Source organism: Syngnathus scovelli, chromosome 19, assembly GCF_024217435.2.
Source record: "Syngnathus scovelli strain Florida chromosome 19, RoL_Ssco_1.2, whole genome shotgun sequence".
Classification (NCBI taxonomy): domain Eukaryota; kingdom Metazoa; phylum Chordata; class Actinopteri; order Syngnathiformes; family Syngnathidae; genus Syngnathus; species Syngnathus scovelli.
The window spans coordinates 1,764,663-1,788,625 of record NC_090865.1 but is presented as its reverse complement, the minus strand read 5'-3'; the positions used below and the strand labels follow the sequence as shown (position 1 = coordinate 1,788,625).

The 23,963-nt window shown below is 39.3% G+C and overlaps 1 protein-coding gene across 2 annotated transcripts in view; it reads right to left on the bottom strand.

The window, feature by feature from the left end:
- Positions 1-13,187: 13,187 nt before the first annotated feature.
- Positions 13,188-23,963, bottom strand: part of samd12 (sterile alpha motif domain containing 12) — a 31,359-nt gene continuing 20,583 nt past the window's right edge. For both annotated transcript variants that reach the window (XM_049750321.1, XM_049750320.2), the window contains exon 5: positions 13,188-15,675. In XM_049750321.1, coding sequence (XP_049606278.1) covers positions 15,644-15,675 — 32 coding nt within the window. In that variant the 3' untranslated portion in view covers positions 13,188-15,643. The remainder of the gene's footprint in view (positions 15,676-23,963) is intronic.

Below are 23,963 nucleotides of genomic sequence, written 5' to 3'. Positions count from 1 at the left end.
TTTGGTTACTCATTTAGCCACATGAGTCCAATTATTATTCACGCCTTAGTATGCTGCACACCACTGCAAAGGATAACCGCAATTAATAAATGTATTTATTTAGTATCATCATTACCTCGCTGACTGTGTCAGGCAGAAATAAGTATCTTGTTAAAGGTAATTTTTACATTCCCGCGTTGGCCTAATTCAAGCATCATTGTGTTATTTTCCCGCGGAGTATTTCCAAGAAATGGATTTCAATTTTCACTTCCACTAACACTCAAAGCCCAGTCCTAAAATGTCAAGGCAGAGGCGACCCTTACGACAAATACATTAATAGCAACAGTGCTTCTGGCTGAGTGTCACCATGCTTCATAAAGCCACATAATCCTCCACGCAGCTATTTGGTGGCACAATGCTCAGACAGGGTGAAGAGGCCATCCCCGTTTTTTTTATCGGCCAATTAGCTCAGAAGAGGGGCACTAATTAGCGAGGTTGGCTGGGAGGCGAGCCAGGATCCCGTGACTGGCCGGTGCTCATCATTGGAATATGTTGGTGACCGAAAGGTCTGGATGCTATCCTAAAGGGAGACTTTTTAGTTCTTGGCTGCCTTTTTTTGCTCCACAAAGAATTTCAGTTGGATTGAAAAGGCGAGATCACTTTGATTTAAAAAGTGTAGAAATATTGGGCATGTTTAACAAGAAAAGTTAAATAATCAATTCATGGAAATTCAGTTATCGGCGAAGAATATTTCAAGCAAGCGCCACCACTGACTATACCGCCTAATAAGAGCGGAACTAAATAACTCTTTTCAGAGAATATCAATAAAGTATCTAAAATGGTGAAGTCTTAATGTGTCTATTAAGGGAATTCAACATGAAATTCATCCCTTACGTGAATAAAGGGCAATATCAAAAGGCACCACAACCTTCTTGGAACGATTTATGTCTCAATGGGATTATTCATTAGCTATGTGGTAGAGTGTAGACTGGGAGTCATGCCAGTAAGCTATTTAAGCCTTCATCAGTCTTGGTGCTAATATTCGCATCCCAGGAAAAAAAAAATCCCCCTTTTCGATCCCATGTTGCTCTCATATCGCTAGTTAGAGATTTGAGGTTGAGTCAACACGACCATCTGTGATATCTTATGAAGTGGATCTCCTTAAATAGCTCAAAAAGTAGCCTATGTTGATGCCTGGTGTAAAAATAAGATAAGATATTTGCATTTGATATTTAGGAGATATCACCTTGAGATCATCTAAACTGGTAATCAGTCATTTGACGGTATTAAGCTAATCAATACTGTTAAATCACTGCTTCCTATCTCAACCGCTTACATTTAACTTTCTGCAACGATCAATAATGATACTCAGTAATGAGGATTGAAGGCTCCTGTAAATCTATTAAAAAATGACAAGTACACAACTATAAATAAACCAAACTGTAGCTTAGCAACCATTTATGAATAGTCCAGCTCATCTGTTAGGGGTAATTTTTTTTTGTTAAATCAATAAATGTCTGTTATTGCCACTGGTATTTAGACTTATTTACTATTTAAATATTTTTTTACATATGATATCGTCAAATGAGGTTCTAGTAGCATCTAAAAATATCATTGCAGAAATTCACTATAGTCTAAAAACGACGTGGCGTATTTAGCATGTTTTCATCACGGTGTTCTCCCGCAACACTTGGGATTCTGAAAATCGTTTAGGCCTTGTTCAAAATCACCCCCATATTGAATCCCATTGAGCTATAGTGACCTTTTCCTGCACCTGCTTTTCAATGCCCCAAGCCTTCAGAGAGTACATTATTCAGTCATTCCCGAAATAGAAAAAGGTCGACAGCGTAATGCTTCCCTTGAAAAATGTTGGCAAATGGATTAGGAAGATTTCTGTACTTATTACTTGCGCCACAAACCATTTGAATAAAGTGATAAGACCAACTGCTATCTGTATCTGATAACGGGATATATTTAGCGTGAGTAAAATGTAACAGCATGAAAACGACAATACACTGTTTTGAAAAGAGCATCCGCAAAGTGACGTGAAGATAATGTGTTGAAAACTTTGCATATTCAAGTTGCGCTAAACACATTCCCGAGACTGGAAACTAATCTGATGGTTCAGCGGGTTTCAGGCGAGGGGAAGACAAAACAGTCTTTGAGAGTGCTCAGTCCGCTCTGATTGGTTTCCGATAAACTATCCGATGCGTGATGTCACAAAAACAGACCGTGAGAGATTGTTTGCGTGCAGGCTAACCAGCTAACTACTAGTCGGCCATCTTGAAAGCCATATTTATATTGTCCAAGTTTTAAGCTTCCATATGTCATCACCTTGCAAAAGTGAGAATGTCCAATAGCACCGTGACAAATGGGTGAGAAGTTTGGCAAAAAAAAAAAGAACAACGTGACAAATGTAGCTGTGACAAGTGAATGGCAGTCAATCTGGACCTTCCGTTCTCAGACTGCCAGTCTGGCGGATTGCTTCAGGTTACGGAATACTAAATGGTTCAATCTTGGCTATCCATACAAAGTGCTGCTCAACTCTACGAGTGGGATGCCGAGTGATCTTCCCCATTCTTTATTTATTTTAACTGACCTTTTAGCTCCTGAGCTGAAATTGCTACGGGCAAATGGAGCTGGGTTTAAATGTTTGGAGGAGTGGGAGAGAAAGGAGGGAGGCTGTCGTTTGTTGCCAGGGAGGGCCTTGAATGAAACGCTGTGATTTTAACCCCGGAATCCTTCTGGGATGTGCCAGCTGGCAGCCGGCAGCAAATGAAGCGTTTTAGGTAAGACGTCGTGATCGTTTTTTGTCCTCATTAAAACAGAAAGCCTCTGACCACCTTATTAGTATTCAAGTGCAATTTATTGGAAGTAGATTTTGATGTAGGAGATTCGGCTGATACGTATGAGGCCACTGAAGCCAAGCCGAGACTAATGTATCTTGTCGTTTTGCCTTCGCAAGGGTTCTTGAAATGCAATATCGCATATGTAAGGGAAATTATGACGGTGTGCAATCATTTACTTTGATTTATGATTAAAAAAAACAAAACCTTTCAAGTTGCTGATACTGGAATATTCCATTCCATCATGATGATGGTTGCTGTCAAACCGGTCACCTATCAGATGCATCTTAGGGCGGTTTAGAAAGAAGAATAAAAATGTGGTTACACCTGAGGAGAGGCGTTTGCTACAAAAAGTTTCCATTATGATTTATGCGACGAAATGCCGCTTCATTGTGTCTCGTCATGCACACGACCGGACGAAATGTCGCTCTATTGTGTCTTGACATGCACACGGAAAAAACGCTATTGGTCAATTTCCAGTTTGCACGAACCGAGAGGTTATGCTGAGTTTGCTTTTTATTTTATTTTTTTAACTTTGTTATTCTAATCTTTTTTATGTTCCAATAAACACACCATCCAGCAGACTTTCTGCTGAATGCGCCAATCACTTTCAATTGTCATCCTCACTTGAGAGCTGCGCCAGGGTCATTAAATCTACCGAGCTGATCAAATCAGCAGCATTCAAAAGGAGCTCATGCTGCTATCATGAATTCCAAAAGTGCTGATGATGTCGTGAGACCTGCCGTCTAGAGTGGGCTCCGATTTTGCATCCATTCAGAAATCCCTCTCGGACTATTCTGCACGGTAATCCACTTCATTTACAATTACGTATGCGAGCCTGCTCTCATATGGATTGACGGCTATGGAGGAACATGGATGGCGGCACCTATAGCCTATATAGTGATCTTTTTAGCATAAATTAACAAGCCCAAATTTAGCAACACGAGCGTCAACACATGCACATATTTCTACATAAAGTACCAACACCCACGGCAATAGTTTCAATTTGCATTGGGTATGATGAACACAATATGCAGGGGTGAAATTCATCTGTGCACAGTGAATTTGAATGTCTTACCTCCCCTGCAGTGTCCGATTTAAACTCTAACCCATTGTCCACTCTTGCGACCTGTTTTTTTTTTTTATTTCTCCACATTGCATTTATAGAAAGCTGCCGGCTATTTGGAATTGCAGGGGAGCATTATTGGCAGCAATGGGAGGTCGCCAAATATGACCGACTCATTTTTCTTCTCTCTGAAAGTAAGAATATATAATGTTAGCGTGTGGTTCTATTGAAGGGACCGTGGGAGTTATTTTCCAAGACTTGACCGTATAGACTGAAATGTTATATGTAACGAGAAAAAAAGGCAAGTTGAACGTCAGTGAAAACCAAACCTGATGAGAAATACAGATTCCTGAAAAACAGAAATGAATAGAAAACTATATATCAGCAAAATAAATAGTGACCAGTAAAAAAACAACAACAAAATAAATGTATTAAGAAAAATATATATAAATGAATAAAAAATAATAAATACAATAAATAAATAATAAAAACTTTCTGCACCATTGAAAAAAAAATACCTGAGATAAGCAGCAATTAACATTTCTGGCCATGTCGTGCTGAGATCACAGGCGTCACTCCACACCTAAGGTGTGAACATTTTCCAAGGCGTCATTTTCCAAGACTTGACCCTATAGACTGAAATGCTATATTTAACGAGACAAAAGGGCAAGTTGAACGTCAGTGAAAACCAAACCTGATGAGAAATACAGATTATACATCCCTGAAAACCAGAAACGAACAGAGAACTATATATCAGCAAAATAAATAGTTTGTGACCAGTAAAAAAACAACAACAAAATCAATGTATTAAGAAAATTATATATAAATGAATAAAAAATAATAAATAAATAATAAAAACTTTCTGCACCATTGAAAAAATGCTGTGATCACAGGCGTCGCCCAGTCAGTCCACACCCATGGTGTGAACATTTTAGAGGACTACACCTTGACATTGTTCCCTACAGAGATGAATTCATCAACAATGCAGTCACGTCAATCCTCAATGACAAACTGAATATTTTTGGTTGACTTTTCCACTCAGCCCATTAAAAAAATGCATTGAAGACATTGGGCGTATTATTTCGAGTTCATCACCGTGGCTTGAATGACTAACACCTATTGAACATACAACAAAAAACCGATTTTTTTATCAGATTGTGAATTTTATCTTCCATCCCCGCAATGGAAAAGAACGGATAGATGGTTTGACAGCTGAGAAGGATGCAGGCAAAGGGTTAGACTGACATGTGAGGACATGTTTTGAGTTCTGCCTTAACTTGACAGTGCGAGGTTAATTATGGATGGCCCTCTTAGTGTTGGCGAGGACTCAACACTAAGTCGAAGAGACGACCGAGGCCTCGCCTGCCCCTTGGCTATGCTTCTCTTATGTTTTATTACTGCTAAAGGTTACAACGGGTGGCGCAGTTCCACACTTAGGATTTGAAACAAGTTCACTGACATAAGAAGTTAACAACAGACTCTGTTAATATTGAAAGGTACTTTCCGGAAAGTTATCTCCCGGTCTTAGTTTGTATTGTTTTGTTCTCGCAACGGTTGTCAGGGAACTTACGGTCAATACAGATTGACGTCTTACTGACTTTAATTGCATGTCAGAAAACATGTCACATGCTTACGGGATAAAGCACTTAAACCCCCTTCAGAGTTTCCCACAATGACCTGGTGGGAATGTGTTTTACATAGAGCGCCAAGGTAACACCCAGTTTCGAGTTAATTGGGCTTTGCAGAAAAGTACATAGTTGTTGTAATTAGATTGTTAATTGCAATGTTTTACTTTGTTACGAAGAATCCAGCCGCCTGGTCTCATACATCATTTTGTCGCTCTGTCTCACCCCAACACTCCTTCATTTTCACCCTAATTCGTGGAAGCGTGAAGAGGATTATTGTACATTAAAATGTAAGTATGGAGGAAGAAAAAGTAAAAAAAGGTAAGGCGGAGTTGGAAATCAAGTTTGAGTTTTTTTTTCAAATCAGCCGCTAAAATCTGTGAGTATGTAATGATGCCCCAAAAAAAATCAACTAACAGAATATTCTACCCATTCAAACATTTACAGCATTTTAAAATGATTTTTGTCACCAAATCTTTTGCAATTATTTATTTATATTCTATTAGAAATAGTGTTAACATATTTGTGAGACTCTTCCAGGAACAACTTGTTTGTCATCATTTGGGAGTGTCAAGCTGTTATTAAAAGAGATCGACAATCATTAGACAATGTGTGTGAACTCGGACAATAGTACAAGCCTTGTTAATTATGTTTGAGAATTTGTTTTTGAAATCTCACGCCCACAATGGCGCACACGCCCAAACTTTACAAAGAACTTAAATGTTAATGTTGTGACATCACATGACTTTCTGACGCAATGGCAAAAATGTGCTTTATGCTCCACGCATTTGTTTTCTTTTTTTTTCCCCGTGTTGCTAAAATGGAATGATTCTTGGGGGTATTTCAACGAATCGCTCATGCTTTACCCCGTGAGGTATAGTGACATTACTTCAATCTCACGCTTCAGGAAAAAGCAAAAGAAGCTTGTGCTGCTCAGCGGGTAAAAAAAAAAAAAAAAAAGTATACATTTTGGAATGGTAACAAATTGCCAGTTAGGATAGCCTTACCTCACCTTTGACCCTAAAAAACACTACAATGGAAAATGTCAGTAACACGCATGAAATGTAGTTTGCCATCAACAAGTAGAAGCTAGTAATTAAAATAATTCCCTGGATTGTAATTAGTAAATGTCACCTTAATTATCTTTATGTCTCCATCTCAGCTTTTGTAAAGAGATCAAAGACAGGGACAAAACAAAATGACTTCTCATCCAGGGTGTGGTTGACTTCTACATATTTCCTGGGAGGTTGCCGTGTCAGCCCTCAAGCAAATAAGGACACCCTGGCGCCATTGTTTTCTTTATGCGACACTTACACAATTAAATTTAGAAAAACAATAAAAAGACAAGGACTGCTTTTTGAGAAACAATGTTACAAATTCGGAATTAGTCAGAATTAAGAAACAATGATAGGGAGTTATGATGCTTAAGCAACTTGGGTGTATGTTTGTCATAGAACTTTATTTTTAGTTACACCGAATGAAGCTTTACAATATCTAGAGCAGCCCAGCTATCTATTCTTGGATATTGATTATTCCATAATAAATGAATAATTTAACTATGGATACGTCGGTGAGTGTAAACTACACTGAAGCTAACAAGCGAGCTAGAAGCTTATTTTTCTAACGATCATGAAATCTTGAAATATTGATAAAGAATATCTGTTGCAGATTGCATTGATAACTTGATGTATACGGGCCTTTTCTCTCTCTCCAAACGTTTCCATTTTATTTCTCATAACGTCTTTGATTCTTCCTAGTGTTGAGCTAATAATATTCCTTTCATAGAAAAATAAAATCACAATTGAATTTACTGCGGATGGAAAAAGGAAATGAAAGGCTCTCAAGCTACTTTTAAGGGATACGGACTGAAAATCTTTTTGCTCATGAATGCACATGAGAATAAAGAAAATACAGAATCAACACAAAAGAGGAAAGACGGGGAAAAAAGAAATGGCTTACGTTTAAAAGACCAAACTGTAGGCGTATACAACGCAACCCCGAGGCAGGATGAAAGATTCCCTAAAAGGAAATTACTTTCAAATTCTGCTTTCTTGGATTGAAGAGAAAATCACAAAAAATATTCTGTATCAAAAAATTCATGGATTGGATCTAAATGCTATGATTATATTCTTTTGTTATATTCCATTGATGCCAATGTAAAAAGGAGCCAGAAGATTTTATTTCGAGGAGATATAGACAATAGATGACTAAACGATTCCACTTGAAATTCCAAGAACATTTTGATGTCATGTTCAAAATGCCACCCACAGAGGCTTTTAAAAAAGACGCCTAAGTATTGACTTGACAAAGAAATCCGTCTTTTCAGCCTTAAGACAGGCAACATCAGACAAACCATAATGATCTACAGCTTTCATGCCAAAAAGCAAATCCTGGATTTCTCGTTTAACTTTTTGGACAGTAACACAGGCCCTTGTGTTTCATTATTCATCTTAAAAAGTTTTAATGAGCATGTACTCGCAATTACTTTTTTTTTTTTTGGTTCCACATGAGGACCAAGTAGAACATTTTGGGTCCATTCCATCATCCTGCTTTTGCTCACAGTAAGTTAAAGTGGACGTCTGCATACTTAAACGTTTCGCAACAGAATGGGGGACTCGAGCACAGCGTAACCTAGATACAGTAAATAGAGCAGTCACTTAAACCTGCATTAAAAAAACGAGTTTATATATACATAAATACTAAAAAAATATATAAATAAATAATCTTATATATATATATGTATAAATAAATAAATAAACAAATAAATAAATAAATAAATAAATAAATAAATAAATAAATAAATAAATGAACATATATATATATATACATATATATATATATATATATATATATATTTTTTTTTTTTTTTCATTTGCAGAAAGAGCAGTACATCCATCTGTTCGTACGATGCCATAGAATTATTCACAGTGAAGGCGTGGGTGGTTGTGTAAAAAATGAATGCGCTCTTTCTACACTATGTATGAATGCCATTGTGTGCGAGCGAGCGAGCGAGCGAGCGCGCATGATCAAGAGAGCAAGGCCTGAAATGTGGACGTAACCTCGTGGCCCAGCTGTTTTATCACTCCATATTCAGTCCAGTTTAATATTGATGGACTCTAAGCTGTCAAAAGATACCAGGGTGACAACACGCATTGATGTTATAATAGTAGGTATACATTTTCCACCTTAGATATGGTGGCGGTAATGTTCTTGAAGCTTGGATACGTCCATCTCCTCCTATCTCCCACTTGTGCTGGAGATAGGTTGATGACTTGTTTCCGAGGTTCTGTTTATCTTGTTTAGCGCAGAAATCATGCTGCAATATTTCAACACATAACTACCGAGACTCATCATCCAAAACATGTTTTTCTACGTCGTATTTGAAGAAATATGACGTGCACCAGCATCTATCGATTCCAAAATAAGCCCGACGCTATACTGCTTGACATTAAAATAGCTTATTTGCTTTTTGATATGACAGTGATAATCTGTCAAAAAAATGAAATACCTCAGTTGCAAAGATAATTCTAGAGGGCCGCTCAATATAACCACTGGCTCTGTGTATATCCACCTCCCATTTTTTAGAATCTTTGTCCTTATTAGGGTCACGGTTGAAGTGGAGCCTATCCCAGCTGACTTGGGTTGAGCGGCCGCTCGTAAGTACCCGGCCGGGTACATGCTGTTCTTGTTTTATGCTCATTATTTACCAAGAGCACAAGAACAAAAGCGTGTTCTTAGCTCATGCACATTTGATTAATTCCAGGAGGGTGAAGGATATTTTGGATCTTTGATAAAAGGCAAGGCGGCTTTAATTTATAGAGCGCATTTCATGTACAACGTGCCGAACAGATTTATTAGTACATGTCCACTTGTACAGATTTCAAAGATATTTGCAAAAAAAACCTCCAACCCAAGAAAAAATAAGCTTCACCATATGGAAAACTGTGATGACTATATCAATCAAACAAGAAAAATATGTCTGCACGTGGTTATTGCCAAGAATATGAAAGCACTCCAGAATTGATGACAGGAAGGGAACAATACATATAGACAAGGCCTCCGGTTGATCCCGGAATTTCTTTTGTTATGTTTCTTATTGAAACAAACCAGGAAGAGGAATGTGTAATAATAACACCGCATCTCTATTCTTTATTATTGAAAGCACCTGTGGCTAAAGCCAAACTCTGGTAGGGTTGCTACTTTCTGGATCTGGATGCGTTTTAAACACACCTGGGTAACGTGATAGAAAAATGATCATTAAAAAAAAAAAATACTGTATTCATTAACGGGTGAGTCAGATTAGTTATTAGACTCCCCAAAAATCAGATTTGGAAAAAAATGATGAAGAGGAAAACTACATCACAAAACTCCGGTATTTTAATGGGGGTGTAGACTTTTGCTATCTGCTGAAATCACTTTGGTTCTGTTTATAATCCAATTTTTCAAACGATTGTTGCCTCGAGGGTGGAAAAAAAAAATCTCGGTCACTGTGACCTCATCTTTTTTTTTTGACTGCTTGACAATTTGCAAACATTGACATGGATACCGAGAAGAAACGATTACATGCTAGTGAGCAAGGCTCAAGGTCACAATGACCCGTTGCAGTGAAAAATCGGTGAGATGGAAATTGTACTTTTCACAGTGTATTACGTCTTCAAAATGAAAAACTCTGCGGTGGTGCGGACATGTTTGGAAAATGCTGCTGTGCGTTTGAGTTGTGGGTCTCGCTTGGTATTATGTCCCAGCTGTCACAGCGGAGAACGTGTGCCAAAGTTTGACACCACAGAGCACAGAGGATGCCAGATGGAACCAGCAGCTCCAAGATGATAGAAATTCACAAAGACACTCGCACACATGACCCACAAAGTCTTTCATTGACACGCACTTGGCAGGTTTGCAAGACTGGAGCTGAACACCAAGTGTCAACAACATCACGCTGCCCCAACATACGGGAATCTGTTGCATCCCTCTGAGAAGATGGCCACCAAATGAGGCCTATTAAAGCATTGCTATCAGAAAAAAAAAAAAAAAACTCTGTGTGATACATTCATGGAACCTGAAAGACGAAACCCAGAAATTCAATTTTTTTTTCTTACAGATCCTAATCCTGACAAAAGAATGGACCTTAAAGAGAACTTCATTTCCTGGTATGGGTTCACGAGTTCTGCCTGACTGTTGCGAAGATTAATGTCATCTGACATTGTTGCTTGGAACTGATGTGGTTTTGTTGTGGCATGAGAATGGATAAAATTCCGGTTTTTCAACTGATAAAGACAATCTCACATCTCTGGGGCCTCTGTGCTCAGGCGCAAACGCCCAAGTATGCATACGTGATCAAAAGACAGATACAAAAGTGACACACATAGTCAGAAAACACCCACGCAGAAGCATTTACAAAAAACAAAAAAAAATCTACCAGTAGCGATTAAAATAATCAATATATTATAATGATTATTTGTATATTATAATAATTGATATATTAATATTCTGAAAACACCCAGGGAGAAGTATTTACAAAATAAATCTACTTCCTGTGCAAAACACTAATAATAATAATAATAAAAAAATAATAATAATTGAAAAATGCCTGAAGACTCCAGGTCAATGATTTCCCTTGTTTCTTTGATATTTCAAAGTTCAACACGTTTTCCAGTCATGAGATTAATGTTAACCATTTGCCAGTACGTTGGAAATACCCTAAACTCAAATGTTGCCCATGCAGTGAATAAAGAGTTTCCAAATGAATATCGACTCATCCTTGGGTTGAAAGTGAGGAGGCCATCAAAAAACTTGTACTTTAAACTCTTGAGAAACGACAAGTGCCATGTTTGACTGCCCTTCGTCTGTGAGCAACGTAAAACAAGTTTAATCAATTTCCCCTAAAGGCTGCACGTTACATCATTTCTCCTGTTCTGTCGTTTTTTTTTTTTTTTTTTGACTTTCTTCCCCAACATGGGATCAATCCAGATTAAAGTCGTAAATGCAGTCACTCAGAGCTGACACATCAAGGCCCAGCAGAGTGAAATGTTTCTGCTATTTTGGCTCTTTCAGAACTGGCTGCATGCAGAGAAACTGCTCATTAGAAGGCAAGTGTGACAGAACCCCCCCTCACATCACCCCCCCACTCCACAAGAACTCAACCAAACAGAGGGGAGGCAGGGAGAGGAGGAGCACAGAGGCAGATGGTGGCAAAAAAAAATCTCAGGAGCTGGAGGGGGGGGTAGCACAGGCAGAAGGAATGCTGGAGGTGGAGTGAAAGTGAAAGGAGAGATGGAGAGTGAGGAAGGAGAGAGAGGAAAACACACCAGTGGACGTCATTAGCCTTGGACCAAAGTCTTTTTAACGAGCACGCTCGCAGCACCACGCCATTGTCCGAGTTGCCTGCTGGCTTTAAGCCTCCAGTTTCTGCTTCATCATGGTTGAACCTAGCTGAGATTTATTTTCCATACCCAGGGCAGATGCATGCACATGCTTGGAAAAAGGATCTTCAGTTTCTTTTTATTGTTGCAAGGAAAATATTATTGCTTTGAACCGCCGCGATAATTAATTAACACATAAACATTACTAATACTCTTGATGTCGAGCAGCGGTCTCGCTTGCTTGCGGTCAATGTCGAGCTTGTCTAATTGAACCGGCACCGTCGGAAACGTGGCCATCATTACCCAGCAGCGTGGTGCAAACCCATTTGGAGGTCAGAGTCGACTAATTGGCAGGCCTTTATGAAACCCTCAAAATTACATATTTGCAGGGTGTGAAACCACTTATGAATTCAAACTAGCTCACACATTTTTTTCTATACTTGATGTGTGAGGGCAAGCACTCCAGAGACATGATGAAGTAATTGTCATGATGATTCAATATTTTTCCATATCTCCAGTGACTCGTATTGTATTGCAACTATAGCAACCTGCAGCGGTTCAAGAGGTTGCCATAAAAAAAAAATTAAAAAAAAAGAAAAAGTCGGAGAGATGGATGAGCATTATCCTCTGCAGTGCTGACACTGGTTGTGGCAAAGCTGGCAAGATTAAACCCCAAAGAAAAGTATCTGCTGAAGATGAGCAGTTGGCAGAGAGGAGAGGGGAGACCGAATGGGGAGTTCACAGGCGGGTAGATGTCAGCTTCATCTAGACAGAATCAACACACAGTCAAGAAGCCCCCCCTGATAAGACGGCTTAAGTTCCTCGGTTGGAGAAGACGATCTCCTGATGCCCACTTTCAAGTTATGTGGAGATAACTGTATGTACATAAAAAAAAAAAAAAAGAAAAGTCGGAGTGCACTGACGCCTCCAGACGCAGATGCTGACACATGTCGAGATAATGATACACACAGAGACACTGACACGCAAAGCCCACCGAGATATGAGCGGATGCTTGCCAAAATAAGAAACATCCACCGCCTCGGAGAGGAGAGGGGAAAAAAAAAAAAAAAAAAAAAAAGAGGGAGTCTTCCTAACAGACATATTGAAGGGATCACTGAGATGTGGGATGAAAGGGAGAGAACTCAGATGAAAGACAAATAGTGGGACAAAAAATGCAAAGAGATCACTAACCGAAGGATAAAAGTATGCCAAAATGGCAAAGGCTCAGTCGATATAAAGAAGAGAAGGATGCATCAACATAAACTTTGTTTTTTCGTGAGCGTAGGAACACAAAGGACCACACCAGATCATCTTTGTTCCGAATAACACGCTTCAATGTTTAATTCATACAGATGCCTGTTTGACAGAAAGTCTTGGTAGCGGATGATGGAAGTGTTGGATGTGTGACGTGCGGATGAGAGAAGGATACGATTGGCTACTTTAATTGGTTCACCTCCCGCAGCAGGGAAGATACGCTGTGATTTTTTTTTTTTCCCCCAATCAAAGTCAGGAAAAAAAGTATCTGAAAGTTATTATGCGGTAAAATGGCAATGGGCAATCAGAGTCAAACACAATTAAAAGTACAATCATGAAAAAGCAAATAAAATACAAATAAACACATAGTATACATAATTATTTTTTTAAATTTAATTTTATCCTTCTTTTGGCCCTTCATGTGCAGAGTTGCCGTATTTAAAAATAATTCCAACACTGTATAAAACATTAAAGCAATCTTTCCGGAACTTTGAGTGGCAGTGTTCTATCTTTTTTTTTTTTTTTTTTTTCCTTATCCGGAATTTTAAATTCAAGACAGAGCAGTCAATCATTTCATAACACTGATTTGTTCAAATGCACCTGTCTGAGCGATCATATTAATCTACATTCCTATCAGAGATCATTTTGATCTTATAAATTTTCTTTTATTATATAGTGATTGTATGCTCCGGCATCTTCAACATAGTTCATCCAACATGCACTGTCACAAGATTTCAGTTGGACCGGTTGAGTGTGGCGGATGGACCGGCGACGTCATGCCATACATGGATTAACTGAGATAAAATATTTTGCATGTTTTCGGGTGAAAAACAAAGAATAGAATCTTGTTGCTGACATAGAATTGAGTTCAGCTTTTTTTTTTTTTTGAAACAGCTACAACCATTGAGGTTCAATTTCAAAAATCCCCAATGACATCTCTGTCAAATCATGAAATAAAAAATAAAAAAGACATCCTACTCAGCTCATTTGCATGAAATTCTAAAAAGTGACAAATGCTTTGTAATCCATCCAGAAACACGTACGTACACACAGGCTTTTGTAATCCTAGCGGAGGCCCGATCAATACTGTTCAATCATCTAGCAGGTCTTTGCCGTGTTAGTCTGCAGCTGCTATATCCCGACAATGAATGAGCGGACGCGCGCACGCAGACCGACCTGTCCGCAAAATGGAATATTTCAATTGCTCTCCACTTTTAACATTCCATTGACACTTTTGATCCGGGAGGAAGAAATGTTGACACAGGCGGCTTGGTTAGCTGTCATTGCTATTATTATGATTAGAATATAAACATCAATATTTGTGATTGCTATTTAGAACTTGTTACATTGCTTACTACGGATAATGAATGTACAGTCACGCACACACAAGACACACAGACGGACGGACGTGTGCTTTTTCGGGTTAGTAAACAAGATAGACTATAATTTAACAGTGAGCGGCCGTCGTTCACGTCCACATTAGCGATCATTTCTAAACATGACAACAGAGACATTTCAATGACAGACGCAGCCGTCAGAGCTTGTTTTTCCCATCCGTTGCTATTTTCAATATAGCGCACCTAAAAATAGTTTTTTTGGGAGAAGCTGACAAAACAATAAATAAAAGCAGAGCCATACAGAGATGTGTCAAGAGGAAAAAGGAAGTGCGTGATGTCTTTTGTCTTTCTCGCTCTTCGTTAAGATTGCAAGTCAGAGCATCCCTCGGTTCAGCTTCTGTCGTAACTTGGCGTTAGTCGCTGAAAGTTGTTGAGCTACTCGGGGCGGGGGATTTTGGGGACACCTCGGGGATTTTCCCTTCTCATGGTCCAGCGTGATCAATTTTCAAACGGACTTGTTTTGTGCTTTGATTATTTTTTTCTTTTGATTTGTTCAAATCTTTTCTGTACACATTGTTGTGATTTTTTTTAAATTATATTATAAATACTGCAAGATGGACATCGACTACAGCATCGACGGTCCGCACATGGATGAGCTTGTGTAAAGTCCCTGTTGCGCTTATTAGGCTATAATTAGAGGAAGAATGGAGGATTTATGAACAGTAATTGCCTTGCCACATCCCCAAAGCGCTAAGTTGGATTAGGACCAGCCTTCCCATGAGGGAACATAAACCTTCAAGAGCTACTGTGAAGTTTGAGTGACACTTTCAAGTAGTGGCTTTAAGGTGTTACTGTAAAATAGCCTTTTGGGATGAATTACAGCCACACACAATCCGGAAAGAAGCGCATTGCCCAAAATGACTGATATATTTGTGATGGAAACTATTGGTCAGACTCCAGAATGCCGCCATTGTTTGGTTTACGAGGAAAGATCGGGTTGGAACTTGCGGGGAGGATTTTCAGGAGTGGCTGGGAAGAATGTATGAGTTCCTAATCTTCTCATGGATAAATTGACACAGAGCGCTGTACAAAGTCCAAGAAGAGGTCCGAGGATCACACAGGTCGTCTGCTTTTAGGCTTGCCAAGTCGTTTGCGTACCTCTGAGTGCATCGTTGGCTTATGGTGAAAGTGGGGCGCATTCCAGGGATCCTGCAGAAGGAAAAAAATAAAATAAAAATAAGTAAAAAGGGGGGGGGGGGGGGGGTGACAACTATCACAGGAAAACGGGAGGAAGAGCAACTGAGAAACGGAGACGATAGAGAAAATTTGGAATTTGAGATCAAACAGGCAAAAAAATAAGGGGCTTGAGATAACAAGCATGGGCACAGTGAGGCATAAAAATGGATCACGAGGATGGAATTAGAACACTAAAAGAGAGAGCGGAGAGATAAGAGAAATGGCATGAAAGAGAGAAAGAGCCAGGGCACATAATTATAAAAAAAGCACGAAATAAATCAATGCGGCGAGCATCTTTGTGCTTCCAGGCGTCGGCCGCAATGAGACACAGCAGCGTCCGTAAAAACACACACATGCTTCTTGGCGAGTCTTTCAAATGTAAAAACGGGAGAGTAAGTGGGAGAAATGAAGCGGACCGAGATAAATGACATTATTTCAAACTCAGTCAACGCGTGCGATGACAACAAACAGATGTGTGTTAGTCATTCTCTTAACAACACAAAAGCATCTGCTGCAAAATGGGGGAAAAAAAAAAATCTTATTCTTGCTGATTTGACTGCATTTATTATCCTGCTAAAATCAAAATCTGCCAAAGGACTGATGGATATTTATTAGAATGGAGGATTTCTTTCCCTCGGTATTCTTTCACTGCACTCGGACTCGCATTTGTCCTTCCCGCACAATTTGACAGGCCACCGTTTATGCTGTCGACATGTCTACTTCAATAATGGCACCCTCTTTTGTTGCAATGGCACACAATCCCATCTGTGATATGGCAACACACTTGGACAAACTACATTGTAAGAAAAAAAAAAAAAAAGCAGATTCAGTCTTGGTGCTTGTTTATGAAAATATTATTTTTTCCCGGAAGCTACACTACAGCATTGCCTAATAAAATGTCTGAATTAAAAATAAATAAAATTATTTTATTATTAATTTTCTAATGAATAATACAGCAGTCTGAATTAATACGCTAAAATTAGATTCAATGCATAAATTATCGTTTCATTTGCAGTTCTGAGCGGAGGAAATGGTTTTAGAGGTTTGAATGTTAGCAGAAGTACTTCGTTTACCCTGCATTGGAAAAGTGCCCCAAGGCTTTTTTGTCTACAGCTTCATTTCGAGGAAGGTTTGCTTTGTCAGCTATAGAGTGAAGAGGCCACACATTTACACGCTTCTCCAAACAGTAAGTCGTGTGATGTGAATCTTAATTTTGTAATTTCTTTGCATTTTCATTCACACACACACACAACCCCCAACTCCTCCTTACAAATCCTCCACGTATCACCATAAACGCAATATTTGAAAGATTATTGCCGTTGTAAAACGAATAAAAGCTGACATTTTCACAACCATTATGTTATACAGCAATATAGAAAAAAAAAGGGCACATCATTTAGCTTTTATTATACCAACGTGTAAATTTCCCTGTTGCTGTATAACCCAATTATTTGACACAATACCCATAATATGTTAAATAAACGAGACTAACAAATACTTTCCTGACAAGCTTCACTTTAAGGTGATTCCCCAAACATGCACGCAACATATTTACTGCTTTTAGCTAACTGTTCAACACTATTACGTAATCCAATTTCCTTCGGGGTTTAACAGAACCAAAATTGGAATATTAAAAAGAACAGCATTATTGAGCATGGTATATTTCTGAATATTTGCATCATTGAATTGAAACTCTGATTACAAAAATAAAAGTAAAACTCTACATACCCATTAAAAATATTTCCCCATCATTCATATTTGTGTTTGCGTGGACCAAAATGACCTCCTGTTATGTGCCAATGCAATGTTTCCCCTGCAGGATTTCTTTAAAGGTCTGTTATTGTCTATCACAACAGAGTCGGTCGGTATAGTCCCCAAAGAGAGCTCGGGGAGAAGCAAAATAGTCGAAAACCCAAAACAGAAGGTTTTAACATATGAAAGGCAAAGGGAGGAATGGAAATAAAAAAAATAAAGAAATAAAAGATGAAATTGGGGGATGAGGAGAGAGAGAGATGGAGAGAGAGAGAGAGAGAGAGAGAGAGAGAGAGAGAGAGAGAGAGAGAGAGAGAGAGAGAGAGAGAGAGAGAGAGAGAGAGAGAGAGAGAGAGACTTAACCAGGCACATAGCTGCTTTCCCCAAGTGGCTTCTGTTCTGTCTTGTTGGCTCTTTGCAGCTCCAGCTCTCAGGATTACCGCATTTACACTTCCGCTTAAAAATAGCTCCCGTGATCATTTATTTAGCTTAAGTGTGCCAGCCGCTATTGTGTTCCCCAAGAGTACGGCTACATATACGTACAAAATCAAAATCTCTTTTACTATCTGTTCCGAACTCGCGATATACTTGCATTCTCTCTCCTCCTGACTCGAAAATCTGCTCATATTTCTTAGAAGTGTGCTTATAATTAATTACAAGAGCAACCATTCGTATCAACAAATACTTTGGCTAAATGGTCCAACCCAATTTATGAAAAAAATTTACGTAACCTATTTTGAGTCCCCAACATGAATCTCGACCAGGCTGCCGTGTGATTGGACGATTGTGCTCAAGGTCAGGTGACCAGATGTATTTAATAGATCAAGATGAATAGTGTTACAGCAACACTTGTGTTTCAAGGACAAGCTTTTAAACCAAGTAAGGGAAATAAAACAATCTGGCGATATTCATTTTGCCCTTTCGATACATCCGTCGAGTGTCTTTTGAGCGTACTTGAAGGAGAAGATTTTGAACGGGGACATGCTCGGAGTTGATCGCACTTCAACATTAGCTCTGAGAGGCCTTCAAAGAGACAAAAAAAAAAAAAAAAGGCTTGACTACCGATTTGAAGAAGGAGAAGAGAATCAGTAGCTGAGGTTAAAAGGGGGTCATCACTCGGAGTAGGATACGGGGAACCAAATGTGATGACTCGACAGTCTGTTGGGCTGCAGGGATGAAGAAGATAGGAAGAGATCCATACAAGGAAGTGACTGGAAAATTCCGAGTCTACTTTTCGGTTGGTCTTTTGTCTCACTCGCTGCTGGCCCCCGACGACCTCACATGGCGCCAAGCCTCGGAAAGCCCATCTACTATTATTTCGTATTGCTGCAGCCATAATGGGATTGTATTGTCTCCGCTCACATTTCTGCTCGCCTTTCTATGGTGAAAAGGCGGCCCTGCGTGTTATTTTTTCCCTCCTCGTTTTCGCACTTTCAAATTATTCAATACGCGGAGAGACGCCCATGCAGTGGTAATTGATTTATGAGCCGTACCTAAATTATCTATGATCAGGAGAAGGTAGTCTTTGCGGTAGAGCACGGCTCTTTCGAATAGCTTTGAGGATTAGCGCAGAAGATAGGAACAAATTAATAATGATTAAATTCAGGCTGGAAGCAGAACAAATTAGCCTTTAAGAAAAAAAAATGGTTCTGCCAAGTTGCTTGAAATTATTTTGTAAACATAGAGGTTAACTTTGGTTTTTGTATTTGCAGAAATACCATAATAATAATAATCTTACGATCTTAATATAATCTAATGATCTTATGTTGGCAGCTTTGTAATGATGATGATAAAAAAGAAGTTGTAATTTTTGCTCACTTAAGAACTTTTGGAAACACTAATTTGTCGTTGAGTGTCTTTAGAATTCAAGGAGTTTAAATCCAATGTGCTTGTCTGGTAATTAAATAAGAGATAAAGCCGACAATTAGTGCCGCCGGTGCGTATCAAGCTGGTCGTACTTGTTAAAGTGTTTGTTAAAGTGTGACATTGAGTATTTTTATGAGTGGGCAAATGCATCTGTGCAAACATTTGTGAAGACACATTTCAGTGTTGGTTCTTAAGGCGTTATGAGATTTCCTGCAAAAATATCAGCATTTCAAACAAATGTATAAATCTATACCTTTGCATCAAATTATTATTTATTTAATATATATATTACGCTAATTAGAGTTTTCTGTTCCATTCAAAAGTGCTGATTCACTTCCTCCAGAGTAGCTCACCACTCGTATTGATTGCGTATTCCGTACATACCGCGTGCTCCCGCCAACTCGGTGGCGTTAAACGTATATTAACCAGCTGCGGGTCGGCCTACGTGACCAGGCTCCTCCTTTCCCACGAGGATCAAACCTGCCGTTGTTACATGGCACCGCCCTTGAGCTCGACACTTTCACCTCGGCACTGTTAAGTATGCGTTGCGCCGTGTGTTCGATGTACGTCGTGTTACTGTCAGGTCAGGTCCCAGTGAGTACAGAAGAGGGCACCTGGAGGGGTGGAGGAGCCAGGCTATGAATATTAATCACACCCTGCGTGTGGATTTGGGGAGGGACTCCAGGGGTGGCTGTGAAGTATTACCTTGGGGGATTTCGACTATACACATTCATTAAGCATAAGTACTCGTGTGCGTAAGGCCGAGACAGGGCGCCATGTTCTTGCATACCCTCCGGCATGGATACAGTCAGCTTTTTTTTTTTTTTTTTTTTTGTGTTGAGATTACACAACCACTGGGCTGCAACAGCAAACTGCACAGCGTACCTTCACGCTGCTGTGGTAAATATTCTCTCTGGCATCTACCTGTAGTTTTATAATAGGTCTGGGTCAACAGACATCGGGAAATCAGGGGGAGGCTAATGGAATCAATTAGTTGATCTGCTTCACGAATGTCGTTTTAAAGCGGCGTCGTCAGGGAACGCTTAAATAAATATGCATAAATATAATGCCTTTCTGAGATTGTATAATAAACGGAAAGGCGGAGTACATTACTTTTTATTTTCCTTTTTTTGCGTAACATAAATGTTCCTGTAGCTATAATGGCCGAGTGTATTTTAAGTCTGACTGAATGAATCTCAATTTGCTCGATTATTGTCGTACACTTTATCACTTTTATGGAAAACGACAAATGTAATGACTAGTACAGGGTTTGTCAACCGGTGGTTCGCGGGCCTTTAGCGGTCCCTGTCGGTATTGCAAGTGGTCCGCAAAATTAGAAATGGAAACTACCCCAAATAGATAAATAGCTTATATTGGTCTATCCTTAAATAATATTCCGCCAAAGCAGTGGTCCCCGGGTTCCTGGTTGGTTATGCTTTTAAATGCTTTAAAGTCAGAGTTAATTAACAACTCGCCTTTGTCCTGCCGCAGTTTCCATACATCAAGTTCAACATTCCGTGTTTCTTATGCAAACAACACTAGTGCATCATGCCAAAGCATTTGTACTGCAACGCAATGCTAAATCAAGATGAGTGTCTTAGCCAAGTGAAAGTGAAGACTGGGAACATTTGCACAAATGATGAATAATTGTCCAAGAGCCTGCAAGCATGCCCCACAAATAAACCTGTCACCTGTTTTCACCGCCTACTCGACACTGAGTAATTGCACTGAGGCGGACGTTATGCTATGTTACTGGATGGCAGAGTTATTTACCTCCGATATTTATATCCGCAAACTTTTTCATAGGAATTTCAGGATGCCTTTACATCTAGGGATTTTTTTCTGCGTAAACAAGTAAGCAAACCTGAACAGCAAATCAAATTGAAATCGTTTTAGAACTATAGAATAAAAGCTTATTGTGAGTATGGATGGTACGATGATACAAGGTGGAAGTAGGAGAGGCTCTGGGGAGACAAGAACATCAGGACAGATGGAAGGTAAAGAGAAAGGAAGGGACGGGCGCGAAACAAAGTCGTGGAATACAAAGCCTTTAAAATGCAACAATGGACAAACATTTGGAAAAACAGCTTGGACTTGCATGACTATACCAGATGGCTTGAGTAACAATGAAAATGGATAGAACAACATAAATCAAGAAATATCCTGAAAGAATAAATTCCCGCTATGGTTGCCGTTTGAAATAAACCCTGAATTGTTTACAAATGATATTTGATTGATGCTTAGCAGTGGAAACTCGAATGTAGAACACTTTAAACTTTTTGTTAGACAAATATTTATACATATATTAAATATATAACATTTATATTAAATATAAATATTCAAATATTTATATTGATACAAGTAAAATATGCAGCAAAGCGCCTCGACGCCTTTTTAGTTGAATCACTTGTCTAGTCGAGTGAGCACATGGCACTCCAACAAGATCTACTTGACCTTTTCTGTTCGCAGACGCGAGTAAAAACAATCGTGTGCTAAATTCAGCACCATTAAACCAAAGCGTTTCATTGTTCATTACCGGCGGAGGAGAAAATGAATTTGTCTTCATGGATCACTAGTTGCAAAGCAAGCAGGTTGTACACAAACCAATTGGGCCACTTAGTGTGACAAGCCAACAAGCGGCAATCAAAAAGCAAAAGGCCATCGTTGTCACACCGCACAACATGGCCGTCGCCGGCGAGCGTGCGGTGACTCATGTTTGCCAGATGGAGACAGTTGACGGACAAATAAGAATTACAGCTCCGGTCTCTTTATCTTCCCGTTTGACTTACTACTACACTCGTGTGATTGATGGCTGAATGCAAGCCTTGCTGTGTAGGAGATGAAGAGACACGAGCTGCAATGTCGAACAAAAGGCAAACACAAAAGCAGAAGCAAGACAAGAAGAATTGGAAAGATAGTGAATAGACATTGTTAGTCGTCGGAAGGGATGAGCTACCATTTGTTCCCGGAGAATACTGTTGTCAATGCGTGTTCTATAATTTTGAAACTTTGTCATTTTCAATTCTGTTGAGTACCGCTGAATTTGAATAATTGCCGCTCACAACTTTGAGGTTGACCTAGTTCCCCGGCAGCTTTACTCGCAAACCCTTAAAAGCCAAAATCACTATTTGGATACTGGGCTGATGTGTTGTTGCATCTTAATGTGTCACATTAAACAAAATATATCTGAACACTTCACATTTTTTGCCAAAAAGGTAATTTTCTGTTTGATATTTGAGCCTTATGTCGCAATCACAAGTCCTTTGAGCCAACTCTTAATTACAGAAGCAGCCACTTCAGGCAATTTGAAAGCAGTCGGTGTTTACATCATCAAAAAGCAGCTGCGCTCGTAGCAGAATTGGGAGAAATTAGCATCGCTCATCACACGCGGGAGTGCTGACTCCACGCAATTTCAAATTTGTATGAAAAGTTTTTTCACGACAGGTGAATTCTATTTGGAAAGTCACATTTCAGAGGATCTGACATTTGCGTAGCTCATCCACAGGAGCTTGATTTTATGTTCACTTTTTAATAAATCCAATGTAATCAAAATATCGTGCTCATAACACTTGGGAGATGGTGGAGATAGAGTTGACTAAGTTGCCTAGCAACGGCAACGTGTGCGTGGCGCATCGAATATAAAAAAACATAAAAATCCCCTCCAACTCAAAAAAAAAAATCTGATTTGGAATTGCAAGTAACTTTTTTCTTTGCACACACGTGCAGACATGTCAGCCGTTGTTTTCACCAGTTTTCCAATTTTCCATCAGGCCGAGCACTATCAGTAGTGTTGTATGCTGTGGACCCGTTCGATCAGTCTCAGGGAATAGAGTGTGCCTGCAGCTCCGTGCATGGCCAGCGCTTCTTCTCCCAGGGGCCACTTCCCCTTAATTGAAACTCAACTGAAACACAAGCCTGCAAAGTACAGAGGCACTGTTATCTGCGACCTCACGAGTGACGGGCAGCAGCCTCTGGTTTGGAAAAAAAAATAAAAAATCACCATCCCTCTATCCTGGGCACACAATGGAATATGACAATTCCACGTAGGCACACAAAAAATGGAAGCGAGTCATGATCTGGACCGTGACTGAAAGTAGATGGAATAATAATGATGGAAATTAAAGTCAGGAGGATGTACTGCCACAGGACAATGCAAAATAATCGGATGATAAGAAGGCTAGAGGTAAACGGAAAGTCAAGTATGGACAAATGAAATGAATGAGATTGCTGGCTTAAAGTGGGTTAAGGCTACAGGCTATGCGCTAATCACTGTTTAAGTCTGTTAACTGTGGAAGCATAGCAAAGCGATTCCTTACACAATATGGATAATGGAATAAAATTGAGCCGGTGCCAATAAATGATTGTGATAGACCTTCCGCTTCAAAATGTGCATGACTTGCCAACAACAAAGGAGTGTAATATTAGACACACTAGAATAATGATGATAGGGGATGGAGAAAGATTAGCAATTTAGTTTGATATTATGCTGATACCTCCAATAAAGCTGGCGACTGATTAAAAAACATCTATTAGGCAATGATTAAAAAAATATGCACTTGTACCTCAAGGCATTGTTGTTTGAATGGGCAAATTATGTTGTTTTTTTCGCTGGTAAAAAAAATAAATATATATATTTTTGGACA